Source organism: Pinus tabuliformis, chromosome J (assembly GCF_031772625.1).
Source record: "Pinus tabuliformis cultivar Carrire ecotype Pingquan chromosome J, CPIR1, whole genome shotgun sequence".
NCBI classification, from domain to species: Eukaryota; Viridiplantae; Streptophyta; class Pinopsida; order Pinales; family Pinaceae; genus Pinus; species Pinus tabuliformis.
Window position 1 is genome coordinate 870,543,014 of NC_142295.1, and position 24,871 is coordinate 870,567,884.

A 24,871-nucleotide genomic window follows, 5' to 3' on the forward strand; every position below is an offset into this window, starting at 1 on the left:
CCATTGAGGTGGATTTGAGGGCCAACACTCAAATCATGACTTTTACATGCTTCTACATCACATTTGGCACCTCCTAGCACCAACGCATGGCATTTTAGAGCATACTTCATGCATGATGTCAGCCCTAGAAGCTAGCGGCTCACATGTGTGGGCTTGTTTTATGCTTTTGATCAAAAGCTAGTGGGTTGGCTTGTAACCCAAGGGTTCATTGTGATTAAACTTGTTAGTAGGGGCTTTAGGCTAATATTGTGACTCATCCTCCTCATATAAAAAGAGTAGAGGAATTTTCATTCCAATCATCATCACTTGGACTAATTCGGCCTCTCTTGGAGAATTTTGGCCTTCTTGTACCTTTGGAGAGATGTGATCTATGGAGCATTTTGTTTATTGGAGCTATATTCTTGTCTTTGGAGAAGTTATCTTGGATCAATGAAAGGATTGTTCATGCATGTTATCTTGTAAGTGAGCTTTGTTATTGATAAATTTCTGATTTTATGTCTAATGTATGGAATGTATTGATGATCTAGGGTTTTTCTATTGCACCATTGTTATTGAAGATAAATTGTATAGAAGATAGATCTCATCATTGCATGCATTACTCATGTATAATATGTGAATGACAATCCCCTTGGTGAATCTTTAAATTAGCTCTTCCAAGTGAATATTGATCCCTCACAAAGGTAATAGTTAGGGTTTTGTTGCTAGGGCATCAAAATATCCTTACTCCTTTGCAAGGATTAGCCAATCTTAAACATCCATAGACTCCATCCACCCAAGGACTAGGCACTGGCCTTGTCTAATAGGTGATCAAACTTTACATTATCCACAAATTCAATTTTGCACCCTTTCTCCCTCTTATTTCGACCTTCTTAAGGATAAGCGACCCAATTATGGCTTGGAGCAAAATTGGCTAGAAGGGGAATTTTTGGCATTGGAAGGATTCAACATCAAGAGTAGAAGTGGTTGCCTCAAAATCATTCCTCTTGGTGGCTAATCTCTCCATTTTTCTCCATAATTTCTCTTGCCCTAGTTATTTTTCCCTAGGAGAAACCCTAGTTTGGTTAAGCTTCAACTTGAGGGCTTCTTGAAGGTTTCATGTGCCTTTGTTTGGTTGATATACATTGTTGGAAACCTTTTCTTAGCACCTTGAACTTAGGCCATTCCACTTTACACGCTAATAATCAAGCCCTAGGTCTAGTGTGCCTTAGAATTGGCCTCTCTAAAGGATATGAATTGCATTGTCTTCATTGTTTGAGCCTAGTATTTAAGTTGAGCTATCCCTTGGAAGCCTAGTGTGTCACCTTATGCCTCAGCCTAGAATATCTCTTGTAAGTGACCTATATACGGGGACTCCTCCCATTGGTGAAAATCCATAATGAGCAGGGCATAGTCGCTGTGGTGACAGTGAGCCACTACCTTGTTGTTGTCACTTGGTCTAGTGCTTGCCTTGTAGGGTAGCCCTCTACAAGACCTGTTAGATTTTGCGGCAACATGTCCTATTCTTGAAATTCTACATCAATCATGAGAAAGACAAGGGGGATGTCCTTCTAAAGGTTTCTCTATGATTTTGGATTTGCATGTAGCATTGGGCAGTAAAACAGGGAATTTTTAGGAAACTTTCATACTTCAAGGCAAATTACTAGCATATATTCTGTCTATAAACTGAATGATGCCACTGAAAAGCCTGTTTCTTTGTCAGAATAGGTGGCATTGTCACCCAATCCTGACTACAAAATATTTTGCTTGGAATGACTTCAAAATGGGAAAATAGGAATGTTCCCAGTAGTCCTGAGAAAAAGAGAAATTCCATACATGCTACATTCAAGCATTTCTACTAAACATGTAAAATTTTCATTTAATTAAAGAGATATAACAAGAGCAAGCAAAATAATTATCAATCTTAGATTGAAGGAATCCATACTTCCTCTTCCATTCCCAAACCCTGCCTATAAAGTCATCTCTGCTCAAATCTTCCCTTCTTATGCCTTCAGAAGCCAACATTTTTTCCACAACCAGCTGCAACAACCATTACCGGTAGTTCCAAAATTAATTATTATTTTTATCAGTCCTTCCAAATATAAAGAAAATACATTCTCCTATCCAAGCACAAAATTTTGAAGGAGAGAAGGCAAGGGAAGTACCCACAATATACATAGCAATCTAGAGAATAGTTTCTCCTATAATGGTGAATAGAGTTGGAATAGTGAATGAATGCGACAAATAGAGATAATTACAATAGGCTTGATGTGAAAATTGAAATTGCACTTGAAATATTTTGGGTTTCTTAACCAAGTAAACACAAATACATTGCACAATATAATCTCATGCTGCAGATTACATCAATGTTCTTATTAGCATTCAATAATAAAATATAATAAACTGATATATGGAAGCTAAAATGACAATATGTAAAGGTGTTCATTGCTAACTTATTTATGGAAGCTAAAATAACAATATGTAAAGGTGTTCATTGCTAACTTATTTATATGAACTATTTGCATGCCATAAACCATGAGGAAGCTTCAAGATTCATATTTTTTAAACACTCCCATCAAATAAAATGGCTTCCAGTTAAACTTTATACTCATGCATAATTTTCCTTCAAAAAGAACTTCAACTTATTAACAAAGTTTTGATTTTTTGGAACATTCAGACTCAAGTGATGCCATCTGTGTGCATTCAACTATCCAAAGGTCAAACAAGGTACCACTTGGTTATTCAAAATTTCAATCTTGCAAGAATGAGGTGGATGGATATGCTTGCAATGAAATCTCTCAACAGTGATATGTAAATCTGTCCACTGAAACTGGGATTTGCTACTAAAAGATTCTTGCAAGTCTGTAAACTGAGTTCTGTTTGAATAGAGGAACAATGGAAAGAGCTGTAATGGCAATTTCCCGGTTAGAGATAAAAACCTCCATCCACTGTGGGATTTATCTATCCAACCACATGAACATAGTGTTATCCTGGTTCAACAATATATGTATGTAAGGACTCAGGAGTATACTGTTTTCACTAGCCTAACATTGCAATTAGTTAAAGTAAATTAATAAGCCCTTGAAATAGTCTAGCATGCATTATACTACATAGCAACAAGGCTATAGGTTATCTAGTATCATATGAGTCGTGACATAATGAGATAGCAAGTTTAGTACAAAAGGCAATAAAAAATTAGAAAAAATACTAGGTCTAGTGAAAATCATAAGTGGTTCATAAAGGTTGCATGCTAGGGGCCAATAAGCATGTGCATACCTAGAAAAATGCCAAAAGATAAAAGTATCCTAGAAATTGTCATCTTAAAAGTGTGTGCCATCATCTATTGACTAGTGAATCCATTTGAACAAAGAGAAAAATGATAATTTTCAAGCAACTGTAAATTGAGGTAAGGACCAGAACGAACTTCATAAGATTAGCCACAAAAGACACTTCGTAAGTAGAGTTAGCAAACATGCATAGCTTTGAAAATGAAACACCTATAAAGGGTTGAAACAAAACCTTCAGGTGATAAATGTGTCAAATGCATGGTCAAATGAAGTTGAGGATTATCAAGATATGCTTTTGAAGTATGCAAGCTTATTTGGGGAAAGCATGCATCTTATATTACAGGTAAAAAATAGCATTACATCAGCAAAGCCATCAGTTAAATAGACAATATTGCAATTGTCCCCTCTACTATCATAGGGGAAGAGAGCAAGTGTGTCTGTCTTAGCTATGCAACTTCTGTCTGGAAAGCTATCTTATATTACAGTAAAAAGAATGATTACATCAGCGAACTGCAAGACCATCAGTTGCCTTGTATAATACTGCAATTAACTCTCCCTCCCAACTTACGTGAGCAGAGCCAATGCATTCACCTTAGCACCAGTCTGGACAGAGTCTACATCTTTTCTATACACATATATTGTGGTTGTTATCCTTTCTGCCGGATCAACTTTAAATGCAGTCAACTGTCCAAGGCAAGCATTAGACTAGTCATCATTGCAAGTTGTTATACACCTCTTCCAAAGGAAAGTGAACCCTTCTAACAGGTTCCTTTTTATGTTGCTTGACAGTAATCACTTCTAACTTGATAGGTTCCCTGTTATGTTGTTTGATCATTCATAGTCTCCTAGAATTGTCAGTTTCCAGTTGAAAGGAACAACTAAGAGGGGTGTAATTTGAGAGACCCATACCCAATAAGTTCAAGAAACTATACAGCTCCAAAACACATATTTTACAGTTTCTTCCTTTGGTGTTTCTCTCAGTGTGCAACTTTTGAAGAACCATGCATAAAGTATCCTGGTATTATTAATTCATCTTCTGGAGTACAAGAACACCTCCCCATCCTTCCTTTGGAAGACTTAGTAAATACTAAATACTAAACCATGTCATAGAAGGAATTAATAAGTAAAATACATATGATACTAAGAAAATCACAAAATTACCCATACATTATTTAGTCACATAGACAGTAGACCTCTTAACTGGTGAAGATAAAAAGAATCTACTCGATCATTCACATCAGATAATTTGTCTACCACAACTGGAAATAATAATCAAAACGTGATTTCTTTGTTGGATTCAACTTGCTTACTTGCGTTGCAATGCCAGCATGGTCAGTGCCAGGGAGCCACAATGTTGGCCTACCTTTCATCCGCCAATATCTAGTCATAATATCCTGGTAAAGAAATTGCAGTACAATTATAAGACAAAATGAAATCCCAAACACTACCTAGTAAAAACAATTTGCAACAAAAGATACCCAAAAAACTGAACAAGTCCAAAATGACAGCCAACCTAATTTGTAATTTTCTTGTAGGAGGTTAGAATATGAAAGGATCTAATATTCATATTTTGCTTGCCAACATTATACTGTTTTAATGGCATCGGTATAATTTTCTCTAACATTTATTTTCTTAACTCCTCAAGACCGAAACTACTTTTTAACACCAAATGGTGCACTACTTCCAAACTCTCCTTTAAAGCATAGTAGCAGAATTTGGACAAATTGGACAATTCCGTACAGAAATTCAGCCAACTGCCAACAATTCAAATTTCTCCAATGTTCTGACTTGATTTGTAAGACAACCTCACCCCGCCATAAAAAGACAAAAAACTCAAGGTTTGCACTTGAGAGTTGATTAAGCTAGGTTATAATATTTTATCTTAAAGTTTATCAACTCTATATATTATGCAAGTATCATTTTAGAGAAGACACACATAGACAATGCTGGAGAATTTCTAATATTTTAAATAATTTGCATGCTTTTTCTTATTAATGAGAAGTACACTTCCATATTTTTTGCATAATCTCTTTTCTTTTTTTACCCCATTTGTACAGATTCACAGAACAAGGGTGTTGGGAGCAGGTAGTGGGAAGCACAATTTTCAAATAATTCCAAGAGCAGAGCATTCCAGAAGTGTTTTTTATAAAGAACATTTTAATATATTTTGATGTAAATATATTCAAGAAAAAAAATGCAGAATGTTGAATTTCTTGCAGAAAACATCAAAATATCAATTTAACTACTAGATTAACAATGATCATTAAAGCATCCACCATTTAGTACACATATAACATAAATCACCTAGCAGTTATAACATTGTCCTCAAATGATTAATCATCAACCTTTGAGTTTCAACATATAACAATTGTCATCAACAGACTGTCATAGCTAACATCAACCATGAAACGAAACAAAGCATAATATCCATTACCAAAGAGCTGTAAGATGCAGTCAACAGTTTAAAGGTTGGTTCAAACTTCAAACTTCAAAGCTCAAACTTAAACTGTCATATAATGGTTACAAAAGAGGCCATAATACAGACAAAGTATTCTAAGTTCTAGAAACTAAATTCTAAACAGGAAAGGACAACTAAATATAGTATCTACTAAGCTTTCTTATTCCCACGAGAAACCTCTAAATTCTTTTCCTGTGATCTATGAACAACAGGAGTAGGAGTAGGTGAAATTACTCATTGAACTCGACCGAGACCTACACAGCCCCAACACAACACTAGAGGTTGTGAAGATAAAAGCAAAGCTCCTGCATCTGGAATCCTGCTAGTGGATGAGAGTTACATCTATGATATGTGATCATCCAAATAGTTCAGCCTCCAAGAGCTCTAAAAGTTCCATCCTCTGAATTCACCTCCTCTACATTGTTGTCCCAAGTCATATATATTCTATCATTATTTGCCACCTCATAATAATAGGACAACAACCTCAAATTGTAGTGCACATAAACCAAGCTTTCTCCTCAATGTACAGTCAAGTCATTTCTCTTCACGCTATGGATGAAGCTGTAGGTGCTCTTGTCAGAAATACTGAGAAATCAATATTTCAACTTTTCTTTCAATCTAGTATCATAAAGCATTAACCAATAACATCACATCAAAGGAACACAAGATATATATATAAACAATTTATGTATATCGTGATGCAAGCTACAACTTCTAGATTTACCAACTACAATTGGAAGGGCTACAACTCCAGGTTTAATTACCAGCCACTACTGGAAGGAGCTACAACCCCTGGTTTACCAGCATCCAATGGAAAGAGGCGACAACCTCCTAAAGGAACGTACAACTTCCTTGCCTAGCACTACCCTGCCACCCTTAAAAGATAAAACAATAATTTTGGGCTCCCTTACCAGGGACAATGGCCCACTTACAATGATGCTCAATCCTTTTCAACAAATATCATCATGACACTTTCACTGCAAATATGTTATTGAACATTCACTGCTTACATTCATTCACTGCAACTCCAATGTGCCACTTGTCTACTCTATGGCCTGCTTCTACTAATCTCAAATTTGATCTTAGAAAGCATAGACTCGTCACACTGTCACCTTTACTTCACATGTCAGTGTAATTATTGTCTTCTTCGTTCTTAGCTGTCTTCAAAGGTGCCATTAATCAGCACTTTTAATTCTGCTTAAAGAAGATGATTTAACCACCCTTAGACATCCTTCCAATCTCCTCTTCAATGGCTGCTTGAACAGGGTCTGCACAAATTCAGTCTGCCACACAGGTTTGCACAACTTCGGTCTGCCTCAGGGTCTCAGATTCGGATCTCCCTCAAACTAGGATTACCTCAGACCTCAGACTACCACAGGTTTGAATCTGTCCAAGAATTCAGATCTGCCTCAGAAAGCCTCACAGGTTTGAATCTGTCCAAGGATTCAGATCTGCCTTAGAAAGCCTCAGGTTTGGATGCCTCAAACTCAGTCTCAAAACAACCTAAGCAGTAACTGCGGATTAGCCACAGAGAGATTTCGGATCTGTCTTAGAAGTACTGCTTCAGAAGGAGACTTGATATATCTTTGGTCTTCTACTAATTCATGCCTTAGATCTGCCTTGAGATAGAGATTTTATTTTCCACAGAAATTCCCTAGAAGTCAGCTCGCAATCTGCCTCAGGGAAGCTCGAAACAACCACAGAAAATGGCCTCCAAAAAGGGCTTCAGACTTGGATCTGCTTCAGACTGCCTCAGAAACAATTTTGATCTGTCTTAGAAAGAGCCTCAAAGCAGGCTTCGTTCTGGTCTTTTCTTCAACAAACAACTCAGCCTCAAACCCACAAATTTATCTCAGAAGATATTCCAACTTCGGCCTTCACTAGATACGTCCTTGTAGGCTCAAGCTGTGCTAAAACAAAAGATTTCCTTTTGAAACGGTGCTTGATCTTGTGCCTTTGATTGCCACAACTAGGGCATATATACAGATTGAAGAGGCCTATTATGGGGCTGACTTGATCCTTTAAAAGACACGGATTTCACTGGAGCCGACCTGAACCAATTAGGATCGACTTGCCCATAAGAAAATACAAGGTGTTTTCCATCAAGCCAACCTATTAACAGGAGGCTTAGATCACTTTAAAAAATTATTTTTTGTTTTTCAAGATGCTCTCTTTCAGGGTTGTCTCAGACAGTGAACTTAGGCCAATTTAAATTACACGTTGACCTCCTTTTAAGGGCAACAATGAAATATTAAGGCCATGAATTTGTGGGCAAAGAGCTAGTGATATACCCATCCATGTTGAATTTTCTTATAATAGACACTGATTTTCTAATCTTGATAATTACTTCCAATGATCATACTCAAGTTATCTTATGTCACTTACATCATTAAGCAATTACACATATAAAATCTTCAACAGTAATGCAATGACAACAGTAGGATCATAAAGAGACAGCCAAACACAAGAGACACAAAAATTACCCTGGGAAAACCCAACCTTGGGAAAAACCCAGCCAACTTTTCTTCTTAGGAGAATTCAATCTTCAGCAAAGTTTACAATAAAAATTGTCTAGAAATCTGTGCCAATTTCCAAGCCCAAGATACCAGTCAAACCTGGTCAAAATGTTGATCCAAATCCTTCAAACTGTACAAAAGTCAATTCTGGTCAAAGGGGCTGAAATTTGACCTGCAGTCAGCTCAGTCCTGCAGTCAAAAGGGTATAGTTTCAGGAGTTCCTGAATTGCAGATAGAGCATGATGGGGTATGTAAAGGATGTTCACTTGGAAAGAACATCAAGAAATCGTTTCCAAGTTGTGAGAATAGATCTAAAGAAGTTTTAGATTTGATCCATTCTGATGTATGTGGTCCAATGCCTGTGAGATTGTGATATTCCCACTTAGCATTTTGCTAAGTGAAATATCAATTTTGGCCACTTTTGTTATAGTGCATGGTTGTACTTAGGAAATGTGGGATTAGAGTCCCCACAGATGATTTTTGACTTAGAAGCACCCCAAACATTAGAGCTGGGGGAAAATTGTGGCTTTAGTAGAGCGTGGGGGCCACCTCATGGGAATTTCGGCCCACATGGAGAATACACATGCCTTGCAGGGAAATTCGGTGGGAGGAAATCGAGGAGGGTCCACATGAGGGCGTTGGAGGCATCTTGACAAAAAGGAAGGGAAGGCACCCATTTGGTCATTCAATCATCTATTTAGAAATTGTGTCTTTGACATAGCACGCTTGAACTGAAGCCAAGTTTGCAGTGATGTTTAGCACATGAGTGTTTTCGAGCGGAGATCTCAACCCTTGCTTCAATGGACATCAAGTGCCAACCCAAGGAGGGAGTTCCACCCTTTTCCAGTTGTTCCAAGTTCCAATACTGCGGTGCGAGTTTTGCGTGGAGGAGACTCAGCGAGCAGCACAGGGACTACACAGTGCTTGTAAGAGGCTCATTTGTGAGCTGAGTTGTGAAGGGAGCTTGGGCTGGAGGTTTGAGGAGTCGTCCGAGAGAGCCTTTGCTTGGAGTTTGCAGCCATTTTTGGGAGCAGTTGCAGCAAGATAAATAGGAGAGCCAAATTCCCTAGCAGTAGAGCCATAGAGACAAAAGAGGGCCGAATTTTCGGGGTCAACCATAGCCTAATTAATTCGTGCGTTATTCTGGGTATATTGAGGAGAGTCTGGGGGTAATATCCCGGAATTTTTTGAGCACTACAGGAGGCCCTAGCAGCAGATCTTATCACGCAACAGCGTATTTTTGGGCAGTTCAACACAAAGCCAGGAGACAAAGCAGCAGCATACTTGAGGGGAATTTCCTAGTGTCATTTGGGCTTGGCTAGCTTGCCTTGAGCAAGCCTAGGTGCACTCTTTCCAACACCTAATTGTACCCTCTTCATAATTTAATAAAATGGCTCAGCAGTGCAGTTTTGGTGCATTTCTGTGATCTGATTCGTGTGTTTAAATTTTGTGGCTTTTTGTCTATGTTTGCTTTGCATATTTACTGTAAATTTTCCCTAGGAATATTACAGTGGTATCAGAGCTCATAGACTTGGCTCAACCTGTGGGAGCAACACGGTCTATGACACCGAAGGATAAGCAAAACGTGACTTACCGAAGGCAGAGGTATAGGAGCAGAGAAAGGCAGTTGCAGATTACCCTAGATCCTGTGACAACTGAACCGGAGGTTGTGGAAACAAACATGGGGGACAATGAGGGAGACAAAAGGAGCAAGGATGAGGAGTTTGCTCATCTTTTGTTGAAGGCAGTGCAGGACTTGTCCAAGAACATTGAAGAAATGGGCCAGCGGAATAACAACGGCAACAAGGGTAAGGGAGTCCAAGGGGATTTCCAATTGGGGGAAGGATCTGGCACTTCGCAACACCACGCATCCCTTAATCCCAACATGCCTCTTATTCCAAACACACCCCCTAGGTCCACCATTCCCACGTTCCTAACATCTGGAGCTGGTGGGCAACAGGAGCAGGAGGATATGCCTTATGGGGACTATTTCTTGGAGTATCAGTCCTATGGACCTGATTTTGGGAAAGCCATCACTTTCAGGGATTTTTTCCAGTTGAAGGGCAACAATAGGCCCAAGGGACAGAGTGGAGGAGGCTACACGCAGGGGACAGACTTGCAACGCACTATGGGGAGGTTGTTTCTCCCAACTTTCGATGGCTCTTCCAAGAGCTCAGCCAAAGCGTGGGTCGAAAAGTTGGATGTCTATTTCCAGCTGAATCAAATGACGGAGGGAGAGGCAATCAAGATTGCCACGTTGCATCTGGAAGGGGAAGCTCATGATTGGTGGTTCCATGGGCTGACCACGTTGGGACATGCAGGAGTGACCGCTTATGATGATTTCACCAGGAGGGTGTTGGAGTGGTTTGAGAGGAAAGATCCTGAGTACTTTGGGGAGTTGACAAGGCTCAAGCAGACCGGGAGTGTTGAGGCATATATTTCGGAGTTTCTGAGGTTGTCTGTGATGGTGTCAGATTTGTCGGAGGCTAGGAGGATCTACATGTTTATGGAGGGGCTAGCAGAGCCATTACAGGGATTAGTGAGGTCCAATAGGCCCACTACGTTGCAAGACGCAATAGGGAGAGCCTGAGACCTACAGGATGCCCTACCTAGGGCTCGAGCACCACTACCCCCTAGACAGGGTTTCCAGCAGAGGGGAAGAGACACCAGGGCTCCACCACCGAGGGCCAATCAGGGGCGTGGATAGATGGATGAGGAGACCCAGAGAGACCTCTGAATGAGGAAGTTGTGTTTCACTTGTCAGGAGCCGTAGGCACCAAGCCACAAATGTGCAGCAGGCAAGGCCCATTACATCGATGTCTTTTCTAACAACGACGCAGAGGATGAGACATATTTTGAGATGGGTGGAAATGACAACCCAGCACATCAAGAGGGAAGGCCACCACCACTGGCAAGGGGAGCTTCCTTTGCACCTTCCAGAGGGGTCCTTGCATCACTCCATGGGGTACCCAAGTTTTTGACCCTGAGGATTAGAGGAACTGTTCAAGGGCAACGTGTATCAGTCCTGGTGGATAGTGGGGCTACCCACAATTTCATTAATGCCTAGTTGGTTTAGAGGAGGGGCATCACAACTGAAGAGTTTGAGGGATTCTCAGTTCTTGTGCCTCGGGACAGGACCATGCAGTGCACACGCTACGTTCTCGCCTTGACAATGACCATGGGGAACTACTCCATGACAGATCACTTCTTTATGGTGGACGTACCGAACACCAACGTGGTGTTGGGAGTCTAGTGGCTCTATTCACTTGGCAAAGTCACTACCGATTGGAAGAAGTTGGAGTAGGGCCAGATGGCAAGCTAAAGTTGTTACGGGGAATGCACTCCTACCCACCACAAACTGTTGCCCACAAGATGGAGGCTAATTTGAGACATGGGGACATTGAGTGGGTTGTGAAGTTGAGGATTTTAGAGGTTGGGGGTAAGCCCAAGCCACCGCACCCAGATATATAGGCCACTTTGGACAGGTATCCGGTAGTGTTTGGAGACATACCATCGGGTCAACGACCTGACGGGGGTTTGAGCATACCATTGAGTTGGAGTCGGGGGTACAAGCAGTGATCACTACTCCTTACCGACATCCCAAGGCATACTGGGATGAGATAGAGAGGGCTATTCATGAGTTGCTGACACTTGGGCACATCAGGCCCAGCTCTAGCCCTTTTACTTCATCAATTGTTCTAGTGAAGAAGAAGGATGGGTCCCTAAGGATGCGCATTGACTACAGGGCCCTTAATAAGAAGACCATAAAGAATCGTTACCCTATCCCACGAATAGATGAGTTGATGGACAAGTTGACAGGGGCGAAATTCTTCACCAAGATTGATCTACGCTCAGAGTACCACTATATCAAGATGAGGGACCAGGATGTCCCTAAGACCACTTTCAGGTGCCACTATGGGCACTTCGAGTTCCTGGTTATGCCCTTTGGCCTAACCAACGCACCAGCCACTTTCCAATATCGCATGAACCATGTGTTTCGTGAGCAGCTACGGAAGTTTGTGTTGGTGTTCTTTGATGACATCTTGATCTACAGCGGGACATGGAAAGAGCACTTGTATCGCTTAGAGACAGTATTGTGCATGCTAGAGGAGCAATAGTTCTATGCGACATTGTTGAAGTGCGAGTTCGGCTTGACAAAGATGCTCTACCTAGGGCACATCATTGGGGAGGACAAAGTTAGAGTCCATGAGGAGAAGATCAGGGCCATCTAGGATTGGCCAGAGCCTAGGAATGTGATAGAGTTGAGAGGATTTGTGGGCATCTGCACTTACTATAGGAAGTTCGTAAAGGGCTTCTCTCACTTGGCAACACCCCTCACGGATTTGACAAAGAAGGGGGCTTTTGAGTGGACAGCTACAGCGTAGGAGGCTTTTGATCGCCTCAAACAGGTCATGAGCAGTTGTCCCGTATTGGCACTTCCAGATTTCACCCAGCCCTTCGTGTTGGAGTGTGATGCATCCGGAGAGGGTATTGGCGCAGTTTTGATGCAGGGAGGGCACCCCATAGCTTTCGAGAGTCAGAATTTATTGCCCCATGAGAGGTTGTACTCTATTTATGACAAGGAGATGCTAGCCATCATGCATGCGCTAGCCAAGTTTAGACAGTACTTGGTGGGGAATCGGTTTCGGGTCAAGACCGACCACAACAACCTTAAGTTTCTCTTGGAGCAGAAGCAGTTGCAGGAGAGGCAGCAGAAGTGGGTGAGTAAGCTCCAAGCGTACGACTTTGACATTGAGGGAGTGTTAGTTTTTGTAGCATCAAATGTATTCTAGCCTTGAATTTTGTGGAGAGGCTAAAATGCATGAGATCTCCAAAACCCAGAAATTGTTTCTGGAAATTCTGCCTAGAAATGACTTAATTAGATTATTAATTAGTTTTTAAATATTTCCTAAGTCTAAACTTAGGGAATATGGCTAATTAATCATAATTAATTAAGTTATGGTGTGAATGTTCTAGAAACTCACACAAATCGACTTTAAGTTAATCCTACCCATTGATTAAGATCTAATCTTGGTTGTTGAAGTATCAACAGAAGATTATAAGAAGTCGATGGGGCTTGGAGAAAACACTTGAGCAGTTCGATTTCATGAGCAGATCAATTTCCAGAGTAGCAGTAGTCAATTTCCGGAGAGAGAGCCAATGAGAGAGGCAGAAGTAGTGAATCCGGAGGAAGGATTCCAGATCTGGTGAGTGCATTCGCAGAGAGGCAAGTGAGCCACAGTGAGGTTGACGCAGAGCAGCGCAATAGCCTCTAGAGGCAATTTCGAATCTGCTGGGGAAAGCTGAGTTTCAGTGCCAAAAGCTAGGCAGAGGTTCCGAAGGCCAGGAGAGACATTTTCCCAGACAGCAGCAAACCAGACGGCTTCAAGAGAATTTGGTTCGAGCTGAGTGCCGAAGTCACTATGCTAGGGTGACACAGTAGTTGCACAGAGCCAGTTTGGACGCTCAATTTAAGCTGAGGTCAAAAAGCCCAGATTTGCCTGTGGAGTGAGGCAATTCCTCGCTAGGCTTTTCTTGCCAATTTTTCTCTGTAGGATTGCCAGTTTCGACAACAAGTCGTACTCAAATTATTTCATTGTTGCATAGTAATAAAACCCTCAGTTGCTGCACTGGTTTTCCCAAGTTGGTTTTTTTCGGCAACATTGGTCCAAAAATAACTGTGTAAATTTATGTGTGTGTGCTAGCATTTCTTCCAGTGTTTATTCTTCCGTAGTTTTTATTTGTGTAGGTTGCAGTGTGAGTTATTCAGTAAATAAATTGTTAATTTAAAATAACAATTAGGAGAATAATTTCCAGTTGTTGCAATAGGATTCGGGTTTCTGAATTTTCACACTGCAGGCATAGTCGCACCCACAGGCCTTCCTGCGTGCAGTTGGAAGACTATAGTCGCACCCTTTAAGATGTTATGCGAGCAATTGTGGCCTCCCAGTCGCTCTCTGAAGCACTGTAAGTAAGCGACTGTGCTCAAATCTGCCCAGAACTATCTCAGTGCCTCGGTCGTACCCTTGAGCTTGCTTCCATGTGGTTGGGAGGCTACAGTCGCACATGTAGGTTTTCTTTCGCACCCTTTAAGATGTTATGCGAGCAATTGTGGCCTCCCAGTCGCTCTCTGAAGCACTGTAAGTGAGCGACTGTGCTCAAATCTGCCCAGAACTATCTCAGTGCCTCAGTCGTACCCTTGAGCTTGCTTCCATGTGGTTGGGAGGCCATAGTCGCACATGTAGGTTTTCTTTCGTGCAACTAATGCTCAAAGTAAGAGAAAACTCTCTCTCCTCAAATCAGAACTTTGCCGCAGGTCAACAAAGTTAGATATTTGTCTATTTATGCCCATAAATCATACTTCAACATAATGCAAATGACAATAGGAGAAGGGATCTTATGGAGAGTTTCTCCCTCTGAATGGGAATCCACTTCAGCCATCTTCATTCATGCCATCAACCTGTCTATAATGTTATCATGCATCAGCAGATCTGTTAGAACATAAAGTCGAACTGTATCCACATATTCATCATGGTCATATATGTTAGCATCAGCTACTTCACCATGAAATCAATCTTTCATCAAGGGTTAGTGTCAAAGAGCCAATAGGAGTATACTTCAAGAATCATGATCACAAGCGTTACTTTGTCACATAACTCAATCCATAAAGTTAGGGCATTCAATTTTATCATATGCCATAATTACTAAGCACATCAAAGCATAACCATGGTCAACAAAAGATCATGAATATCAATCTCATTGTTATACTTCTATCATCATGGCTACCATGCTTTTCACAAACAAATAGTGTCAAGTTACCATCTACTAGAATCAAGGTGCTAACCTTCTTTATGGGATCAAGATATCCAAAATGATAGATGTTAGCCAAACATAAAGTATACCACTATATCAAAGATCAATATTTCCAAGTAGCTTCATAGAATCAAGAAATTCATCATGTCTAAAAGGTAAGATACTTGTTCAATACCAAGTGCACCATTTCATCATAAGAACCATGAATCCAAATCACTTTCATATGCATGCATGAACCATTAGAGAAGGAAACATTCTCATCATACCTTAGGGCTCACCTTGCCATCATTTCATCATAAGAACCATCAATCCAAATCATTTTCATATGCATGCATGAACCATTAGAGAAGGAGACATTCTCATCATACTTTAGGGCTTACCTTGCCATCCAATATTATAGTTGAAACATAACATTGAAACAATATACCATGCATACCTTGTAGTATTCAACTACCTGAACATATTTTCATTTGACATAGGCAGCTTGTAGCACTTTTTCATCTTTTCATCAGGTCCCTCTTTACCTTTTCTAGCTATCGCTTTTCTTTCTTGCATCTCAAATGATCCTCAAGAAGGATCCTCTTATTACATCTCATCAAGGAGGTTAGAAACATCCAAGTACTCAAATATACATGCAGGAAGTATAAGTAATGATCAAAACAATAATCAGATCAATAAGTCTAAACAAAAGTAAGGATATAAAGAAGCATCATAAATCAGAAAGAACTTATCTTCAATGAGAGGTGATCATCTCCCCCTTGAACCAGCATTCAAAAGCCATCACTATCCATTATCCATATAACAATGTTGCCTTCACTATTTCAATCAACTTTATCAATAGCCAGGCCTACTAAAGACAATCCCATATAGGGCTTCATCAAATTTGTCACAAGTGCTTCAGCATCTTCACATTCACCATGCTAAGTTTCATATCTCAAATCTTTGCCATAAACCAGGGTTTCTCTCAAACCCTAGCCTCATAATATCCATCAAACCCTAATACACAAATTGTCTAAGGTTTTCTTCAAACCCTAAAATTCTTTTAGGTCTCCATCATCCTCTTCTTTCATCCATCAACAGTGTCAACATAGGGGCGACCTCCATGACTTTCTTCAACCCAACTCTGATACCATGTTAATTTTTCTTAGGGCTATATTGTTCTTTGCTTTGATAATTGCATTTCTTCATTAACACATTAAGTTCACCCCATAACATCATAACATTATTCAGATTTACATCATTATTCAGCAGCATATGCAACTATGTAGAAAGAACAATATCATCATCATCAATGCAGTGAAACATAAAGGAACAATAAAAGAAAAGCATTCACACATAGAGACACTAGGATTGGTCAGAGACTAGGGAAAAACCCACTATGGGGAAAACCCTTTCAAATTCTTCTTCTTATTAGATCGTCATCAAATGATTCAGCAAAAGAGAGTACAATGATCCATATCTTCATCTATGCAACTATTCAACAAAACAACTACAACATCCATGAATTGAACCCAATAATGCTTATACTCAAAACCCTGATTTTGAATACTGTAATGAATTGTCAGTGTCTGCGGTCAACTGTCGAACTCTACGATCAATGAGCAAAAAATTGAAAAGACTGAGCTTTCATCTTTTACGTCCTGGTCGCACGGAGGAGTTATGCGAGCAACTATAACAGCCCAGTTGCACCCTTAAGCCTAGCATGCAAGCGACTTGAGTCTGCAACAGAGATTCTGAAACCCTAACTCCTAGTTGCATGGATGGAGAGTTGTCTATGCAACTGGAAGGCTCCAGTCGCACGGATGAGCTTTTGTGTGAGCAACCGTGGTTGACTTCATCTTATGTTGTTCCTGCAACTGTGGCCCAAAACCCTAAATCTAAGATGCGAGCTTCGGACCCTGCAATTTCACCTCAGAGAGAACCTGATCCTCCGTGGACGAGCCTCAGACCTGTGCGAGCCAAAAAACAAGATAGAAGAGTGTCTCATAGTAGTGTCTAAATGAGGTAGAGGACACTTGTATTTATAGCCTTCCAAGAGGGTCCACTTTACTTTATGGTCGACCTTATCAAATATGCACATGTGGGCTTTTCTTCATAAGTACACTTTCCCTTATCTGATTTGAGTGATCTTTAGGTCAATTTTAGTCCTCTCAAAAAAAGGAATTCAATGCAAACATTACCTCCATTAGGTGAGTTGTCCAAAGTGGAATCTGACCGCAGATGCATATTTTAATACAAATGGAGTGAAATAGTGTTTTAATACATCAAGGACTGCTAGCCATGGCTTACTTCACCTTTTGGAACCTTGCCTTGGTTCTCACGACAACCAAAAAACCAAAAAAGCCACCTTGGTCCACAGGAGCTAAAAGGGAGTGCTCAGGGTGTGTATTTTAAGTCTCAAGGGGCATCCTGAGAGTGCCCAAGGAGTGCTTCAAGAGCAATGCTCTCCACAATGGCAGAATGTGCCTCAAATTGTCTGAGAGCATGCTCCCAAAAAACGTTCCTTGGAAGGAGTGACCAAGAAGCGCACTCCCAATGGTACTTCTTGATTCCTCTCTCTTAGAGCCCACTTCAAAAGTGAATCGAAGGGATCATGATCCTCCTCTGCGATGTAAGTACAGGATTCGAATCCAAATCTAAATTTGTTTATGGTAACTATGCTGTAAAGTGTCACTAGAAAAGGTAGTCAATTTAATGGTGTTGAAATCCAAAACAAACAAACAAAACTACTTTCATAAACTTTCTGAATCAAGAGCTTGCATTCATAACGACCAAAATTTCAAGAAATACTTAAGTTTAATTGATAATAAGAAAACTAGGATGTGCTCAGCTCTCAAGGAAATTGAAACAAGTGAGTACCCACCTCAAGAGTAACAAACATGGCGTGGCCCATGTGCAAAGCTCCTGTGACATTAGGAGGTGGCATGGAAATTACAAAAGGTGGTCCATCTAGTTCAATGTTAGGTTTGAAGTATCCCTGAGACTCCCACCTGAAATCAAAACCAAAACTAAATTTAATGAATCCAAAAAAGTGTCGTTCAAATGTAATGATTAGGCCACATTTCCTACTGACTGTCACAGTAAACTATAGTACTCTATGGATTGAATTAGTCGCACTGAAAAGATTTACTCAAACACAAGAGTCTACACCTGTGTATTTGGAACATTCACACATTTCATACGATTAACTTCAAAAGAAAAATCCTGTAACCATGCATTCACCTCCTTAACCATGGAAACTTTTCTTCAAATATAGTATGGCATAATTGTTGATGATCATAGGTTGCACTTTTATTGTAACTCTTGTAGAAGTAACATTTTGTAATAGACGGATAGTGCAGTAGATTAATCAACTGGTTAGATTCTGCTTGAATTTAAATTAAAAGTTGTCATAAGGTGAGACTTAGACCATCTTCAAAACCATTAGTAGATATTCAAAATGAGACAGTATCATATTCAGTTTGGACAAACTCAAACTAAGGACTTTTCCACAGGCATATTAAATAAGTGTTGAAGGAAATGTCAAGAGGGTCTTGGTTCAAAAGTTAAGCAGGGAGGGGGAAATTCCTCTGTTCAAATCTCCCAAAAGCATGTTTTTCCTTTCATGGGTTGTTTTGCTTCTGCAGGCAAGCTGTTTCAACACGTTGGGACCAGGGGTAATTCCTAGGTGACTTTGGTGGAATACATACCCACCTCCCACAGCTCTTAGCTGACGGGATATTCCTTGAGTTTTGTAAGCCAACTACACTTCACTGTTTTACTCCCAGAACAGGGAGGGCATAATTGCCACATCGTGATAGAGGAAGCATCTTGTCAAAAAAATAAAAGGTTGATGGAACTTAGAGCTCCACTCAACTTAATCCATGTCAAGAAACTTCTAACTAGTTCTATAGATATAGTTTTCATTTATTTTAAGTCCCTCAAGAGCAAATTGAAGTATTCTAGCTTTATTTCTTATTACAATAGTCAGTTAATTTCTTAACAAGAATATCTTATGTTAAATAATCTCTAGCAGCCAGTGTAAGTGGCCTTAATATACAATTTTTCTTCTTACAGCAGAAATGTAAGATTATATCACAAATACAGAATTGGACTCCTGCCGGGGTGGCAGGGCAATATGGCATTTTTTCTTCCATGATGGTGGGGCATTATAACTAAACCCCGTTCAGAATATTTATCCCCTCTCATTTATTGAAAATTGTAAACAAAATGGTGTTTGTATATCCAATATACTGATCTTAACAATAAAAGCCTTATTAATTTGGCAGATTTATATATGGTGTGAGATATTCAAAATATGGACCCAACATTCAAAAATTAAAGGAGAGTCTCAAAGACAAAGAAAAACGTATGCAAAAATTATATGCACCCACAAAAGAAGCACAAAACTCAAAGTACAGAACAGGAGTATCTCAGCAACGGAGGAGAAGAAAAGCACAAACCTGAAAGCACAGATCAGTAGTATCCTAACATCAGGGAAGACATTAAACTTCCAAAGTCATGCAATCACTCAGATGTGACTGCAGGTAGACCATAATCAAATCTTTTTCCTTTAGACTTCATTTGCAGAGGATGCAGACAGTGCCAAACACAGTTATGAAGACACCAGGGCATAAATTTGTAATAGAAGCTAAAGTTAAGATAGTTCCATATTGAGACGTTGAAATAGAGGTGGCCACAAAAATTCCAGAAGGGCACACAGGCCTGAAGAAATTAAGCAAGCACGCATAGACCAGAATTGAATAACAAGACCAATGAAGAATGCAACATTTTACTCACATCAACATTCCCAATTTTCTTCCCCCATGTTGGGTGGGAATTGAATACGTGTCAGGGATGAGGGAAACCTGGACAAGTGGTAATAACCACCATCAGCTGGAGGTTGAGTCGTATTACAGTTATATGATCGCGGTCCTGTTGCAGATGATAACCTGGTGTGGTACTTATATCAGATTGGCAGTCATAACCTGGTGAGTGGTGGAGAAACAATACAGTGTTTGTTGTGATAACTTCATCATTGGTAGTTTTCAGAACTTAGCACCTGCCACTTAATTCCTAGCATAAAAACTTATTGAATAAACACACAGGTAGGTTCCTAACAAATTCAACGGAGGTATAATTACACAACCAATCTCAATCACATATGACACAGATTTATGCCCAATCACGGTTCTTCATTAATAAATTAATTTGAACCTAGTTGGGCTTCTGTCCTTGGATAATAGCCCAACTGAGGAATTGAATATACAGCAATAAACCTGGAGTTATCCACTTGATCAAGCCCTATATCTGTCCTTCAATCTTCCTCAGTTGATCTGGATTTGTCTCCCTAGCTTCTCCTTGCACCTTCCTCAAACCCAGCACACTGGAGTATCACACTCCTCCTCCTAAGGCTAGTGTCGTTGTATGTCTTGATGTTTTTGTAGCACCAGGCAGACATTCTCCCATGGGGTCATGCTGATTTGACTAGGGGAGAATGATACATTCACCCATGGGGCCATGCTGATTTGGCTATGGGTGACTGGCCTAGGGACAGTCTTTCTCTCATGGGGCCATGCTGATTTGGCTATGGGTGACTGGCCTAGGGACAGTCTTTCCCCCATGAGGCCATGCTGATTTGGCTAGGGGAGATTGTCCCATGATGCTCACATTGTTTGCTCTGAGATGGAGTGATCTAATTTTTTATAGAGCGGGTTTGAATTATTTATTGATTGGGGTCTTTCACCCAACAGTGGAGTAAACAATTCTCGTCTAATGTTGAGTTGTGATGTGGGCTCCATAAATGAGGGGATTTATTGTGATGAGGTGCCTCTTTATGGGTCTCCACTCAACATTAGAGCTCGATATAAATAGGCAAGCATGTGAGAGGCAAATTATCAACATAGCAAGCTCACTGAATCTTTTCCAGTGGAGGAGAAATTTTGAGCTAACGAGAAATCTGTTTTGGAGGATCATCTTTCATCTCTCTTCACCATTCTATCATTCTTTTGGAGGCCGCACGTGTGAGGAAGAAGGCATAAAGTCATTAATTAAATCTTTTGACTTTATTGGCCAATTTTTTTTATAAAGTTAAAAATGTAAACGGAAGATTATATTGAGACCGTAGATCTCAAGTGTGGAGATGCAATCTCAACTCTCCATCACTTTGGAGATTGGAACAGAAAATTATAGGCATGAGTGACTGAGCATTCAATTGAAGCAGGGATTGAATTGACAGCAAGAAAGGGCAGCGAACAGGTCAAGTCTCAGGGGCAGTGAGTAAGCAAGCAAGGAGGTTGAATTACCTGAGTGTACAGGTTGAAATTCCTCAGGGCTGTACAGGCCGAATTTGCAAGGCCGAACAATGTGAATTAGCAGGGTCGAACTGGGCCGATTTGATAGGGCTTAGCTGGGCCGAATTGATAGGGCTGTAAAGGCCAATTTTGGCTGGGCCACTTTGACAGGACTTAATTGGGCCGAATTGACAAGGCTGTAAAGGCCGATTTTGGTTGGGCCATACAAGCCGATTCTACAAGGTCGTACAGGCCAAATTGCTTTATGGTTGTACAGTGATTTAGCTTAATCAAAATAGGCTACGCAGGGCTAAGTTGCTGCTGAAGTTTTCTGAAGTGCACTCTTGCTATAATCAAATTTTCTGAGCTGAATAAGAAGCCCAAATTTGTTGGTTTTCCCCACATTGGGGTTTCCAGGGTAAAACTGTGTCAAATAATTTTATGTGCTTGGTTTTGTGATTGTTTTATTTCTGTTGTGCATACTAAGTTAGGAACCCAATGTATTTCATGTCATAAAATTCAGATCTGAAGGAATTATTTATTTGTTCTGGGTATATTTTATTGGACATTAAAATATGACCTAGGTTCGAAAGAAAACTAACACTAGAACCATATAAATACCTAGAACCCCATCAGCCAAAGAATGCCCAATTCTATTATCAATAACCATAACCGTCCAAATGATCTTGCGTACCAACAAAAATCAATGTAACTCATGTGCCTAGAGCTAGCTTTGTGCATTGTGATAACGCTCCGCCTCCATGAATGACCAATATGCTTTATGAGCTCAGGCTCAAGTATGGCAGTGATGACAGATGGAATTAAACCAACTTAATCCTTGAGTGCGCCAAGAGAGTTCAGACACTAAATAGTATCGCATGTACAGTTCCATCATCATGTGCACCAAATTAAGGAGCATAGCTTCTGAGATTGACAAGATGTGCTGCATTGTTGTCAGGGGGGGAGGTGTTGCCATGTCCACCCTCTATATTAATGGGTGGGACGGCAACAATGCCTCCCCCCTTGTGTCTTGCACAAGTCACCCCATCCAGGGGCAGGTGGAAGAAACTTTGAATGACAAGTTGCTAAAGAATTAATTTATCTAACAAACAACAGGCCAAATTTAACTTATGCTGTGGGCATGGTTTCAAGATTCAAGAATGCCCCCAAGAATGTACTTTGGTAGGCAGAAAAAAGAATCGTAAGGTATGTCAAAAGGAACCTTGGATTATGGAATTGTGCTCAGGCTAGAAAACGAAATCAAGCTCATAGATTACAAAAATTCAAACGGGAAGGGTCGCTAAATGGCAGGAAGTCTAAATCATGCTACACATTGAGTCCAGATACAAATGCAATTTTATAGCTCAGAAAGAAGCAATTGGCTCTGGCACTGATATCAGCAGAAGCAGAAAATAAGGAAATAGTAATTGCAACATATAAGGTTATCTACTTGAAAAGAATTATCCAATGTTGATAATATCGCCGAAATATCGGTGATATTCGTAAATATCGCGATATTTTCGGCGAGCCGAAATATCGGCAAAATATCGCGCGACAATCCAATATATCGCCAGGAGACAGTAAAAAAATCTGCGCGGGTTATAAAATTCCGATTTTGGTTTTTTATCAATCATTTTCATTTCTGATTGCTGGAGAAGGAAGGGGAGAGCTATGTGGTTGCTGCCAAGGAGGGTTTGAGCGTTGCATAGCTATTACCGCCACCAAAAACGAAGATTTCGTTGATCTAAGCTTCAAGAACAATGAGACATTTCATTTCTTCCATTAACAGGTATGTTCAAATAAACCCCTATGTTAATGAATTTTTTGTTAGTTTTAGGATTGTTCTTGCTTGCCTATTTGCCTACAATCATTTTGCTTGTTTTTTTTTTCCATTTGAAAAGATTTTCATGCCCATGAGCAAATGGAAGGGTTTTAAGTTTTTAACTTTTCAAGTTTTCTCCATATTTGGAGAGCAAACTCCATCTTTTTTAGTTCATAGCTGCAGAGGCTATTTATTATATATTAGGGGTTCATCTCTATAAAAAAATTTCATCTTAGAAATTAGTTTCTTATCGTGCAATGTGAACAGTGAGGTAGGTTTACCATTTGCCTATTTCTATGTATGAATTTATGAAATGATGTGCTCAATATTGGATGTTGTGTAATGCCTTCGAAGTGAAACGTATTCCTCCTCTTATTGACAGTGTTGTTTATTCATGTAGCCATGATTATCTACTTGGTGTTTCCCTTACAAATTTCTCTGATATTCGAGAGCAAACTGCATTTTTTTTTAACTTTCAAATACACCCTCTTATTGTCATTTATGGTTTTTCATTGAATTTTCAATTCGCATTGCAAAATTGCAAATAATGTAGCAAAAAAACTGTTTTGTAAAATGATGTGGTTATTACTTATTAAGTTACTAATTCCAACTTTTTTTTGGTGCCCTAGGTTTGAGTTAGCCCACTACAAAATACAAATATGCCAAAAGCCTTGGACCCATTTTGGGAGTATGGGAACCCTGATGGTGGGACAAATCGTGCATATCTTACATGCAAATTGTGTGGGACCAGGATGACAGGTGGGGTTACACGATTGAAATACCATCTTGCTAGACTCAGTGGACATGATGTTGGGATTTGTACAGTTTCTAGTCCGAAGCTTATACAAAAAGCTCTTGAGGCAATTGATGAAAAAGACAGAAAGAAGGAAGAGGCAGAAAGAAACAAAGTTGAACGTGTAGATAGATCTTTCGGGATATCTTCTCCTGAATTTGATGTTGAGAGTAGTGGGAGGGGCTCCACAGCTAGCACATCATCACCTACTACTAGTCTACTGCTAGTGCGAGGTCATCATTTTTTGTTCCACGAATAGGACCTAGAGCACAACCTGGCATAAAATCACTTGTTAAAAAAAAGGAGAAGCAAGAAGTAGATAGAGTCATGGGGAGGTGTATTTTCTGGAGCGACTTACCTCTCAACATCACCAAAACCAATCCATTTTGGCAGCCAATGTGTGATGCTATTGTTGTTGTGGGCCCAGGGTACAAAAATGCCACATATGAGGAGTTGCGGGGGCCAATTCTTCAAGCAGAAAAGCAGGACATCAACTCTAGATTGGCGGAGTTGAAAAAGACATGGGAAGTTACTAGATGCATAGTGATGTCTGATGGTTGGACAGATAGGAAGGGTAGGACCCTTCTAAATTTCTTGGTACATTGTCCTAAAGGTACCATGTTTATTAAATCGTTGGATGCATCAGAACATATCAAAGATGCAGCAACGATATGTGAGTTGTTAGATGGGTTCATTCGGGAGATTGGTGTGCAGAATGTGGTGCAAGTCATAACAGACAATGCAGCTAATTATGTGTCTGCCAGCAAGATGCTTATGGGGAGTCATCTCACATTGTTCTGGACTCCGTGTGCAGCTCATTGTCTCGATTTGTTGCTTGAGGATATGGGGAAACTCTCCTTCATCAAGGAGGCGGTTGATATGGCTAGGAGCATCCCCAAGTTTATTTATAACCATGCTTTTGTTCTTAGCCTCA

General features: G+C 40.2%; 1 protein-coding gene across 4 annotated transcripts in view; it reads right to left on the reverse strand.

Annotated features, from left to right (window-relative positions):
* EMB2247 (protein EMBRYO DEFECTIVE 2247) overlaps nt 1-24,871 on the reverse strand; it is a 418,314-nt gene that overhangs the window by 387,722 nt on the left and 5,721 nt on the right. For all 4 annotated transcript variants that reach the window (XM_089378646.1, XM_089378647.1, XM_089378648.1 and 1 more), the window contains exons 3-5: nt 17,914-18,040; nt 4,574-4,657; nt 1,922-2,016 (exon numbers count right to left, since the gene is read on the reverse strand). In XM_089378646.1, the coding sequence (XP_089234772.1) occupies nt 1,922-2,016; nt 4,574-4,657; nt 17,914-18,040 (306 nt within the window). The remainder of the gene's footprint in view (nt 1-1,921; nt 2,017-4,573; nt 4,658-17,913; nt 18,041-24,871) is intronic.